The sequence below is a fragment of the Balaenoptera physalus genome (assembly GCF_965194825.1).
Source record: "Balaenoptera physalus genome assembly, chromosome: 7".
In the NCBI taxonomy this organism is placed as follows: Eukaryota; Metazoa; Chordata; class Mammalia; order Artiodactyla; family Balaenopteridae; genus Balaenoptera; species Balaenoptera physalus.
The window spans coordinates 83,656,459-83,668,579 of record NC_138886.1 but is presented as its reverse complement, the minus strand read 5'-3'; the positions used below and the strand labels follow the sequence as shown (position 1 = coordinate 83,668,579).

Genomic DNA, 12,121 nt, shown 5'->3' with positions numbered 1-12,121 from the left:
GACTTCCAGGGGGAATGGTATATAATCTTTCTCAGACCTTCCTTTTAGGCAATTATCATTATCACTAAGAACCTAGAAAGTGCTCAGCACTGTGTGAGGCACTGTGGAGGTCAAGGTTAGAAGATGCACATTTTGCCCAAGAAGCACTTGTAATCAGGTCACCTAGTCTTGATTATAACTTCAGTCATCTGCAATAGTCTTTAAGTTCAATAACACCTTCATCTGCTATTCTTCCTTTAAGACCCAGGTCAAATCTTATTTCTTCCAGAGAATTTTCCAGGTTTCATCCCACATGCCAATAAAAATCAATTTATCTCTACTCTTCACAACTTGTATCATACTGCCTAGCATCAGAGTGATTCACTATGTTTCTTCTCCCCAAGAGATTTGTGGTTTTCTTTAGGGAACAGAACATGTCTCATTCAGAATTTACATATTGAAGAAGTATGGCTAAAACTTATATATGCAGTACCATCTTGGACTAATTCAGTCATTTATCCATCCAAGGTGTTCTGTCTCTGACCACAGGACAATGACTGTGGGAAAATGTAAAAAGTGTGGAGCATTATTAATATTCTGCCCACACATCTTTTTCCAAAGCCTTCTTGAACCAGTTCACATTTTGAGCCTGGGGAATCTCTCAGTGGCAACAGGGAAGCTTAGATAATTTCCTTTTGCTCAATACTCACTGAAGATGGAGACAATCTACTCTCTTACTAAAGTAATAATCTTGTGTAGGCAGGAAAACTTTGATTGTAGAAGAAGTATTATGTAAATGTAAGTTATTTAATTAAAAAGAAAAAAATCCTTCACAGGAAGTAGATGTTCTAAAGATGTGGGAGAACTTGTTTTCTTTACTGCAGTTTGTAAGTGGTTCACTGATAGATTTTTTTTTAATGACATATTAATCATGAGAAATGGCGACTGTCTTCTACCTTTAGGCAAGGTGGAGTAACAGGGAAAAAATATACCTTCTTATCTGAAACAACCAAAAACTGGCTTAAATATATGTATATGAAACAACTATTTTCAAGACACTAGTTAACAGGCAATGAGGGATAATGATTCTTGAGAGATGAGAAACAAACATAGTGAGTTCTATGGTTACCAAGCTTAATTCATTGAAAGAGACAGAGGGCTCCAAGTGGAGCCCAGCATGCTCCCTGGATTAAGGAGATGGAGCAGAGAGCCTGGAAAGATCAAGGTGACTAGAATGGAAAAGACAGAATACCAAAGAAGAGAGAGCTGCACACAGAGAAAACTCTGAAGATTTATAGAGTGTGCCCCTCACGTATTCAGCTGAGTATTGATCACTGGACACATGTGAGGACACTATCAATGGCTGGGGAAGACTGTCCAAAAGGATCAGTGCCCAGTGCTCACACAGGACCAGGAATACTGCCAGTTCCCGATGAAGCAGAGTGAAAACCTCATGATTCATGGGGAATTAGGTAGAGTACCTAGTAGATCTTGCCTCAGTAGTTGCGAATTATTAGCTCTAAAGTAGGCACTGGTCTGATACTGCCTAATAAATCTTAACAGCAACACACAAAAGGATCAAACAGCTTCAAGGCAATATAACCACATTCCAGAACAAAGCTCAAAAATATATTTAGGAAGGCAAAATATCTAGCAACCAACAAGGTAAAATTCACAATGTCAGGCATCCAACCTAAAGTTACCAGGCATACAAAGCAGCAGGAAAATATGATCTATGATGAGGAGAAAAATCAATCAATGGAAATTGATCCAGGACTGACACACATGATGGAACTATAGACAAATATACTGAAAACATTTATTATAAATGCATTCCACATGTTTAAAAAGTTAACTAGAAGACTGGAAAGTATAAGAAAAGGCCCATATTGAACTTTTAGGAATGAAAACTTGAATATGTGAAATGAAAAATATATTGGATGGGAATAATGGAAAATTAGACACTGCAGAAGAAAAAAAGTTATGGAAGTTGAAGACAGAGTAATAGAAACTATCCAAAATGAAACACAAAGAAAAGAGAATCCAAAAATATGAAAAGAGCTCAGTGGGCAATGAGACAATTTTAAGTAGTTTAATAAAAGTGAAATTGGAGTCCCTAACAGTTAAGTAGGGAGAACAGAAGAAATATATGAACAAATAATGGTCAGAAAATTTCAAATTGATGAAAACTATAAGCCCACAAATCCAAGAATGCCAATGAACCCAAGAGAAAATCTTAAAAGCAGCTTGAGGAAAAAGAAGCATTACATACAGAGGAGTAAAAATCTCCTACTGAAAAATGCCAGCACTTTTGTTTTTTTTAGCACTGATTATGTGCCACTTCAGTTTATTGTCCTCAACAAGCTTTAAAGGCAGGAGCTCATTGAGAATAAAGAAACAGAGACCATGATGGTACATCAGGTGAGTATGGCATGGTTTTTTTTGCTCTTCCCAAACCCATTCACCCATTCACTTTCAGTTCCTTTTTACCTATAGTAGAACCATAGTCTGTCTAGGTCTTCAGAAAGCCACTGATCTCTGCAAGTGTATTCAGTCCTTAGTCTTGGCCCATGTGTGGCCAGTGAGGTATAAGAAGGAGTCTTTGCAGAGGAGATGTTCTGGGAAAGATTTACTTCCTGATGAAAGGAAGGTATGCAGGTAGAAACAATCTTTTCTCTGCAGCCATCTTGCCCCCTTCCTCCTCCAATTGCATTTTTGACATGTTTGGAGTTGCTGCACCCATCTATCAGCCATGAGGAAAAGACCAAGAAAATGTCAAGTGCCAAAAAATTGCTCTGACATTGAAACGCTTCTGAACCAATCAGAAACTGCCCACCTGTGAACTTCTTGTCATGCAAATAAAAGCAACTCCCTATCTGCTTAGGCCATTGCTAGTAGCTAAATGCTAAATTCATTCCTAACGGATAGAATCATAAAGTTAGAGGAGAGAAATTGGAGATTCAAACCTTTGCCTTTAGGACCCCAGTCTGATGCTCTTTCCTCTATACTCCAGCTAACTCTTTGTTGCCAGCTTCCTTTTTTAAGGAGCTCTGGTCTCAGTGATGCAAAGATATGGAATGTCACAGACATGAGACCGCTGAGGCCCGACTGCTTCAAAAATGGGTAAAAATGGGAGAAAGTCCCTGTTGAGGATACCTCTCAGTATTCTGAGGAATCAGAATCCTTCTGGCCCATCCAAGTCAATGTGCTATGGCCTACCTTCCTTCCCAGCACACCTGAAAGCACACTTAATTTCTGTATGTAGTACTTCCATGTACAAAGTGGATGGGCTTTTGATTTCAAGAAGAAGAGACTCAGAAGACTGAAAAAACAAGAGGATTTATGCCATCTCCCGCTAACAGACTTTACTAGTTAGGAAATGGATGGAACCAGGCCCCTGGACAAAGGATCTCCAGGCCAGCTCTTTTGTGCAGGCTTTGGCCACTTTCTGTAGCCCTTCTTAAAAGGCCACAAGTCCCAGTAATAGATTAAAGGCTCTGAGGCATTCCGTAGAAAGGAAATTATTCTTACCTTAGTGACCATGGATCTCTTTTACTGGTGAACAGCCTCTGACAGCTCATGGTTCCAGTTTGAGAGATGCTGCTCTAGGCCAATCAAATATGTACAGCAGTGGAGATGTGGGGATCTGTTGGGCGGATCTATTTTCATAAGCTGCCAGAATGCAATCTGACATGTCACTTACTGGCATAAAAACTCAGTGGCTTCCCACTGATGAAAGGACCAAGTCCAAAGTCTTTGGCATGGCAAACAGGTCCCCATGAAATCTGATAGTAGCCTAAATAGCCTACTTTTTTAGCCTCAGAGGCATGCAAAGGAGTCCCATTCCCTGGCCACACATCGCAATGTTTACATTGCCATCTCTTGTCCTATGCTACCTCCTATGCCAAGAATTCCACCCCTCCCCTCCTGGCCCATAGCCTTCTTGCCTCTAGAACAATTTTGGGTTCATATCTTAAATACCAGCTCAAATGTCATGTCTCTGTGAACCCTACTCTGGTTTCCCAGTGTAGGCTGGTGGCTTTCTCTTTAGGGTTCCTGGTACATATTTCTATTACAGCATTCATCACATTATCCCATGTCTAAAAACTCCTCCTTTATTATTTAGTACAGTATCTAACACATAGCAGCTGCTTCATTAATGTGTGTTGAATGAATGAATGAATGAATGAATACTCACCCACCCTGTTGCAACTCCAAAGCATATGTGAAAGGTTCATAGGGAGGCTTGAATACAAATTAAGCCAATTTAGAATCTTGAAACAATTTATGCCAATCAACTTTTATATAGAATTAGTCTGAACTCAGTGTTCTGATTTCTCTCCAACAGACAGGTTCCTCTGAACTGTACTCTCTCTAACTGTTGTACAAGGCACAAATTGAAGATGATTTCCAAGAATAAACAAACTCTTACATTTCTGGGGCCACTTTAATCAAAATAACCCAACCAGAAAGGTCTATAATTGTTCATGTGAAAGTTAAAAGTCATTGTGTGAGTATCTGTTAAGGAGGAAAATAAGGAAATGGTATCTGCAAAAGAGAGTTAATGACATAGAGGCATTCTTCTTTCAGGAAGGGATTGTGTTGCCTCTTAAAATGAATGCCATGCCAGGCTTTATGGGTTCTAGGCAAAGTATATCAGAGGAAGTTTTTCTACTATAGTATTAATGTAAATAAGTTTAAGCTCTGAGCTTTCTACTGAAAATAAATTGTCTGAGATAAGGATGTCCCTATATCTCTGGCTTTACTTCCTGAAGACAGCACTCCTAGACTCAGAGACAGGCTATCTGCAAATCTGAGTATCTTCTGTATTCATCAACAGGGCTAAAAAGATATGCTCATCAAGGCTTTTCCTTATGTGTGTCCCGTTCAGCATACATAGTATGTGCCCTGCATTCTTACAGTTTGCACAGATACAAAGATATATTAGACTTGTCCTCTCCCTGCTCTCATATCAGTGAGAAGACATGCACATGAACAGGTTTCCATGATGCAACGTGCTCTATGCTGTAATGCTTATTTATATGAAGTATTGAGGGATCACAGATTTGTGAGCCATTACTCTGCGTGGAGAAAGTCAGGGAGGAGGTGGAACTGGAATTGGTAGATGCCATGCTGCTCCTCATAGTGGGAATGACCTGGGCATTTTATACAACACATTAAAAACATCTGTGGAATGAGCTGAGATCTATCTATCTATCTATCTATCTATCTATCTATCTATCTATCTATCTATCTACCTATCTATCTATCCATCCATCCATCCATCTGTCTACCTACCTATCTAGAAATGTTCACATTACATACAAATATTTCTTTTAAAATAAACACATTTTTTCAAAGACCAAGGTATGAAAGTTAATCCTTGATTATTTCCTATGTGCTTGTCCAGTTCTTAAATTACCTAAGCCTTCTTCTCTCCTCTATGGTTCAGGACTTTATTTTCCAGTTTATTACCCCTCTTCCTCCAGGGTGGCCAGATTAAGGGACAACGTACTGAAGTTCAAAACAGTTCTTTTCCTACTCGTTATATCAGCTTATTTTAAGAAAAACCATCGTCTTTTCTCTCTGCTGTTCATAAACTGTATTGAGCACTTGAAGATGATTTCTAGACTTGTTGTTTATATCATTTTAACACTTTAGGATTCTGACCATGGCCTTGCTTAGCCAAGCTATAGTCATTTGCTTCTTTTAATCTCCACCATTAATCAATTTGCTGATTCTGCGTCCTTCTCTTTTCTTCTTAAGTGAAAGATGGATTAAAGGATAGGATTTCTTACCCCCTGCCACCATAAAACTAAAGCCCAAAGGGGTATAAGACTTAAAAGCGAGGATTTCAGATGTTTGGGGCTCTCTATTCACCAACGGTCACATTCATTTTAAATGCATGTTGAAGCCAAACTGTGGAAAATACCAAAGTGCACATTAAAAAAAATTCAGTGGATACACTGTGGCATAGTAATGACCAAGTAGAGTGAGATCCTAGGTCTCTGACAGAAATCTGTTTCAGATGCTTCCTAAATGCCAGGCTTTGCCAGTGGAGGGAAGGAATAAAAATGAAATGAAAGACTGGTACTGCAGAGCTGCTAATTAAAATAATTCAGAGAACATAAATGCTAGAGTAATTTTGGACCTGCCATATCAGGCTGGTTTCAATGCAAATGTAGCGTTCCGATTTCTTCCTTCTTTGGGAAAATATAATTAGCTCAGCTGCAACAGGGTGGAAGCCTTGAGGCAGCCGTTTCCTGGTGCTGCCAGCTCCCCCATGATGGAGAAACAGCTGCCGCCCGCCCCTCCTGCCATGGATCGCACAGAGCTGGGGCCACCCTGCAAGGCTGCTCACAAGCCACCACGAGCTGAAGGCTCAGGCTGCCAGTGGGACTGGTTCTTGCTTAAAGATAAGGGACATGTTACTCCTTAATTATCCAGTTGACTCTAGGCCCAGTCGCCATCCTTCCATATAAGATAGCCTTGGTGAACTCAAAAATCCTCCTCCGTTACTGTGGCAGGAAAGATACTTAACACTGGTGATGACAGCCCACATTGGCCACAGCAGCTCCCCACCTCGGAGTGTGCAGGCTTTTGGAGAAGCTAGGAACAAAACAATGAAGAAAATGTGCCCACAAATGAGAAACCGGAGCTGTAAGGAGAACACATTCCCCAGCTGCCGTGGCAGAGAAGATGAAGAGACACTGTGATGGGGACAGGCTCAATGCTAAGCTTATGGATGATCCAACAGGTGGGTAACTCATGCGAAAGCAAGAGTGTCCTGGGAAATAGCCACTGCATGATGTACTCAACTCACCTGCAGAAACAGAGCACCAGCTTCTACTTGTCGATTTGACAAACTCAAGAGAATGGACTCTACTGACAGACTTTTGATATTTAAATAAGCAATAATATTCTACAAATGAGTTCTATGACAATAAATACTTTCATGGAACCAAAAAGTGTACCATCATTTTGAAATTTTAGAGAAGGCAAAATAGAATGCATAATTTCTTAGTTTTCCTAAGCTACCATCAAATTGTCAGGTTCTTACACCCATCATCCACTTTCCTACCGGCTCCTCCCCAGGCCCACCTATCATAGAGGCCAACAAAAGGCCGGTTCTCCTCCTCCTCAATGGGAACAACAGACAACCAAACAAACATACAAACCCTGCAGCTGCCACTGAGTAATGACCATGGTGGGGGGATTAAATCAATGTGGCATCTGAAGAATATTTCTTAATGACTGGGATAGTTCCATGCAGAACATTTAATAAATAAAGGAACTGGGAATCATTATTTCCTCCAATCAATTCAGAAGGAAATACTTCAGGAAAATGTCACTTAAGTGGAGGATTTTCTTTTCACCAAATCAGAATATATGGTAGATGACAAATGACAGTGTTTTTGTTTTTTTTTTAATTGATTGATTGATTGCTATGTTGGGTCTTCGTTTCTGTGCTAGGGCTTTCCCTAGTTGCGGCAAGCGGGGGCCACTCTTCATCGCGGTGCGCGGGCCTCTCACTATCGTGGCCTCTCTTGTTGCGGAGCACATGCTCCAGACGCGCAGGCTCAGTAGTTGTGGCTCACGGGCCTAGTTGCTCCGCAGCATGTGGGATCCTCCCAGACCAGGGCTCGAACCCGTGTCCCCTGCATTAGCAGGCAGATTCTCAACCACTGCGCCACCAGGGAAACCCCAATGACAGTGTTTTTATAATGCATAAATGACCAAAGCTAACTTCTCATGTCTATAATGATGGTTACTGTTTTGTTAGTATTTTTTGGGCTTTTTTATCGAGATACAATTCATATACCATAATATTTACCCTTTTAAAGTATACATTCAATGGTTTTAAGTATATTTACACATATACTAAACAATCATCCCACTATACAATTCTAGAACATTTTCATCACCCCAAAAAGAAACTCCATATCCAGGACCAGTCACTCCTCGTTCCCCATTGCCCCTCAGCTCCTGGCAACCACTAATCTATTTTCTGTCTGTATGGATTTGCCTATTCTGGACATTCCATATAAATGGAAGCATGTAGTATATGACCTTTTGTGCTTGGCTTTCTGCACTCACCATAGTGTTTTCAAGGTTCATCCATGTTGTAGCATGAATAAGTACTTCATTCCTTTTAATTAATGAGTAATAGCCCATCATATGGATGACCACATTTTATCTGTTCACCAGTTGATGGACACTGAAATTGTTTCCACTTTTGAGTTATAATGAATAATGCTGCTATTTCGTTTGTGTACAAGTTTGTGTGCATGTGTGTGTATGTGTGTGTGTGTGTGAACATATGATTTCAGTTCTCTTGGGTATATACCTAGGGGTAGAATTGCTGGGTTATATGGTGACTCTATGTTGAACATCTTGAAGAACTGCCAAACTATTTCCAAAACAGCTGCACCATTTTACATTCCCACCAGCACTTTATGAGGGTTCCAATTTCTCCACATCCCCGTTAACACTTCTTATTGTCTGTTTTGCCAAGTGGATGTGAAGTGGTACCTCACTGTGGTTTTGATTTACATTTCCCTAATGACTAATGATGTTGAGCATCATTTTATGTACTTATTGGCCATTTGTACATTTTCTTTGGGGACACCAAAAGAATCTTAAATCCTTTGCCTATTTTCTAATTGGGTAATTTATCTTCATATCATTGAGCTTTTCAGTCTTTTTCCTCTGAATTATTTTTCTAGAGATTATAGAAAAGGACACTGAGTTCTACTTAGTTCAGTCCGGGTTTTGAGAATGAAGCATAATTTTTTCGATTTGGATAATGATAAGGTTGAAAATATTTATCGAGCACTTATTTTGTGCCAGGCATTCTGAAACCTTTATTAACTTACTGCGAAAGGGAGAGCTATTGCTTGGGCCACATATTTCTTCCTTGGATGCTCATCAAGATCAGCAAAGATTTCTTAAGGAAGAACTCATGTGTTCCTTTGTCTCCTGAGACCGGGAAACGCCCCATTCCCTGCTTCCTGCCAAGGGAGCAGAGCTAACAGAGAAGATGCATCCATTGGCAGGTAACCTCCCGCCATGTTTTAGCTATCTGTAATAAACTAGTCAGTCATTGCTAGACTCAGGACGGGTGCTCTGCAGCTCTGTTTTGAACACCTGAAGTTAAGACTGCCCATGTTTCCTGCAAATACACACAAGAAAATCCTTTACAATTGGGTCTCCATCCTTTCTTGGTATATAAAACATGGACAATGCTCATCAAGGTGACAAAGGAAGAAACCCCACAAATCAATCTATAGAAGAATACGCAGCAAGGCAATGGATTCATTGTCTTAGACTAATTGTAGGAAAGTCAGCTCGGTTAAAGGGCGGAGGCACTGGAGGTGAGGGAGTACAGGAGACAAACTGAGAAGGCTCCTCCTCAAACATAAATCATAAAGGGCAGAGCAAAGGCGAGAACAGGCATTTTCTTCACCAGCCCTAACCTAGTATGAAAGTTAGTCGAGTTCTAAGTTTTATCCTCTTTGGTAATATATTTCTAGAACATTTATTTCTTTTTCTTCCTACATCCCTCTCCCCTTAAAAATCAAGCAAAACAACAAGAAAACAAAATTGGGGGTTTGAGGTGGTAGAACACAACCCAAATCTTCACTTTCAATATCATGACTTCCCGGTTTCCAGAAATAACCCTTTTCTTTCATACCCAAGTTCTGAGATGTCAGTTAACAAATCTAACATGCCAAGGACGCCAACTCCAGGTAATCAGTGGATTTGAACTATTGTCTATAACTCTAGCTGTTAGTGTTTCAAATGGTGGAACCCCAGGCAGACTCGGTAGGACAGAACCTCTTACCAAGATGGCCACTAGCCAATCCACTTTCAGCCAAGATGGTTCTGAGTGGGAACTTCCAGGGTCTTAGCGTACTTTCATTTATGTGAACCAGTTCACCTTAGATCAAGCCTCAAACAAAGGCTCCTGGCATAGTTTCACAGAATCAAATCCAAACCTCAAAATCCTTTAACCTCATGGCCTCCTGGAATTTTTCCAAGGGTTCCCCTGGCAGAACTCTCACGTTGAGAACTTTCCTCTTGGAGATCTCACACACAGCTCTGGAGAGCCATGGAAAGAGCAGGACGGTGTTGTGGGCTGAACTGCGTTTCCCCCAAATTTATATGTAGAAGCCTTAGCCCCTAGAATCCCAGAACACAGCTGCATTTGGAGATAGGGCCTTTAAGGAGGTGATTAAGCTAAAATGAGGCCATTAGGGTGGGCTCTAATCCAGTCTGACTGGCGTCCTTATAAGAAGAGGAAATTTAGACACACAGAGAGACCCCAGGGATGCCCGTGCACAGAGAAAAGACCATGTGAGGGTGTACATAGCGAGAAGGCACTGTCTGTAAGCTGAGGAGAGAAGCCTTAGAAGAAACCACCCCTGCCGTCACCTTGATCTTGGACTTCTAGCCTCTAGAAGTGTGAGAAAATCAATTTCTGTTGTGTAAGCCACTTGGTCTGTGGTATTTTGTTGTGGCAGCCCTAGCAAACTAATACAACGAGGGGCCCCCAGGGAAGGATGGCCCTGGGGTCTCTTCTTCGGTACAGCCACTCACCCTGTAGTAGTCAGTGCTGTACACGTCCCGGGACATGCCAAAGTCCCCGATCTTCACCAGGAGGTTCTCGCCCACCAGGCAGTTCCGGGTGGCCAGGTCTCGGTGCACGAAGTGCTGTGACGCCAGGTAGACCATGCCCGCAGCGATCTGCTGGGCGATGTGCAGCATCTGCGACTGCGTCAGCTCCGTCGGCGGGTTGCCCTCGGCCATCAGCACGGCGTCAGGTCCGTGCGCCCTGGGGAGAACACAGAAGGCCTTGCTGGAGCCTCAGCTCTTTGCCTTGAGGGTCCCTTTGCCCCACATCAGCTGCTGGTGCAGAAAGATGCTGCCTGACTTAGCAAAAGAGGAGGGAAGGATGCTCCACCCACAGTTTTATCTCTAAAGCCTCCAGAGCACCTAGGCTTTATTTCCCAGAAAGTCTGGCATTTCCAGGGCCACGTGGGCCTGAATAAGTGCCCCCCTCGACACACAGACAGGTTCACATTTTAGGGTTCTGGAATTATGCTGGGGTCAGGCACTGGCTAGATCCCAAGACCCTGAAAAGCAGTGGGTGGACGAAGCAAAAAACAAGCAAACAAAAAAACCCAAATCAAAATAAAACACTGGGGGAAGAGTTTGGCTCTCCTGCAGTGAGGGGTCACTGCACCCCGGCAGGAGCCCCAACTCTGTCCTGCCAGCCACATGCTGCAGCAGAGGGCCCTCACTCCCTCCAGAGTGCAGCTCTGCTCTCCCCTACTCCACCTGCTCTGTGGCCCAACATGGCTTCAAGCTGCCCATGTTATCCCCAAGCCCAACTCAGCAGAATCCCAGGGCATCCTCATCCCGGACATTCATACCCAGTGAAAAATACCATCTCCTTCGGCCCACCCCTACCCCTGACCTCCAGCTCAACACATGTCCTGGGCACCACATAGAAGAGCCTTTTGAATCACAACACATTTATTCTTTTACTGGGGCAAGTCTTATTCCCCACACTATGGCGGGGGGCAGGGGGGAGTGGTGAAGCATGGTGTCTTATACCTTCTTTATCTTCTGTTTTACACACCCAGCCTTTTCCCAGCTATGTGACAACTTAAGGCATCTTAACCCTGGCATGTGCTTCAGGGAGGGGAGGGTCCCAGTCTTAGGATGCCATCATGAACCGCTCCCACCCCCCCTTTCCGCATTCCCCACCCCGGAACCCTGCTGAGCCGACTGGAGTCACTGCCCCTGACGGCCTGAGGGGTGCTGCAGGGCAAGGAGTAAAGGTGTCCTTTGCTGCTGGACCTGCCAGGGCGGGAGTCAAAGGGCTTCTGTCTCCCAAAGGGAAACAAGGGAGAAGATCTCCTTCAGGACAGTTGGAAGCACTTAAAACAAACATAGAGGATTCTAAATTTTAGAATTTAAAGTGGGTGACCCCACCTATGGGGGTCCAGAGCTATATGAGTATTTGAAAATAAGAGTGCCAGAATTACCCAAGACCATCCAGCTCGTTTTGCCCCTCCTCCGACCCACCAGCCCCATAGCCCCTCCCATCATGGCTCCAGCCACAGTGGTTCCCAAA

The 12,121-nt window shown here is 42.7% G+C and overlaps 1 protein-coding gene across 6 annotated transcripts in view; it reads right to left on the bottom strand.

Annotated features, from left to right (window-relative positions):
• NTRK2 (neurotrophic receptor tyrosine kinase 2) overlaps positions 1-12,121 on the bottom strand; it is a 411,119-nt gene that overhangs the window by 95,590 nt on the left and 303,408 nt on the right. For all 6 annotated transcript variants that reach the window (XM_082469619.1, XM_082469620.1, XM_082469622.1 and 3 more), the window contains one exon: positions 10,579-10,813. In XM_082469619.1, coding sequence (XP_082325745.1) covers positions 10,579-10,813 — 235 coding nt within the window. The remainder of the gene's footprint in view (positions 1-10,578; positions 10,814-12,121) is intronic.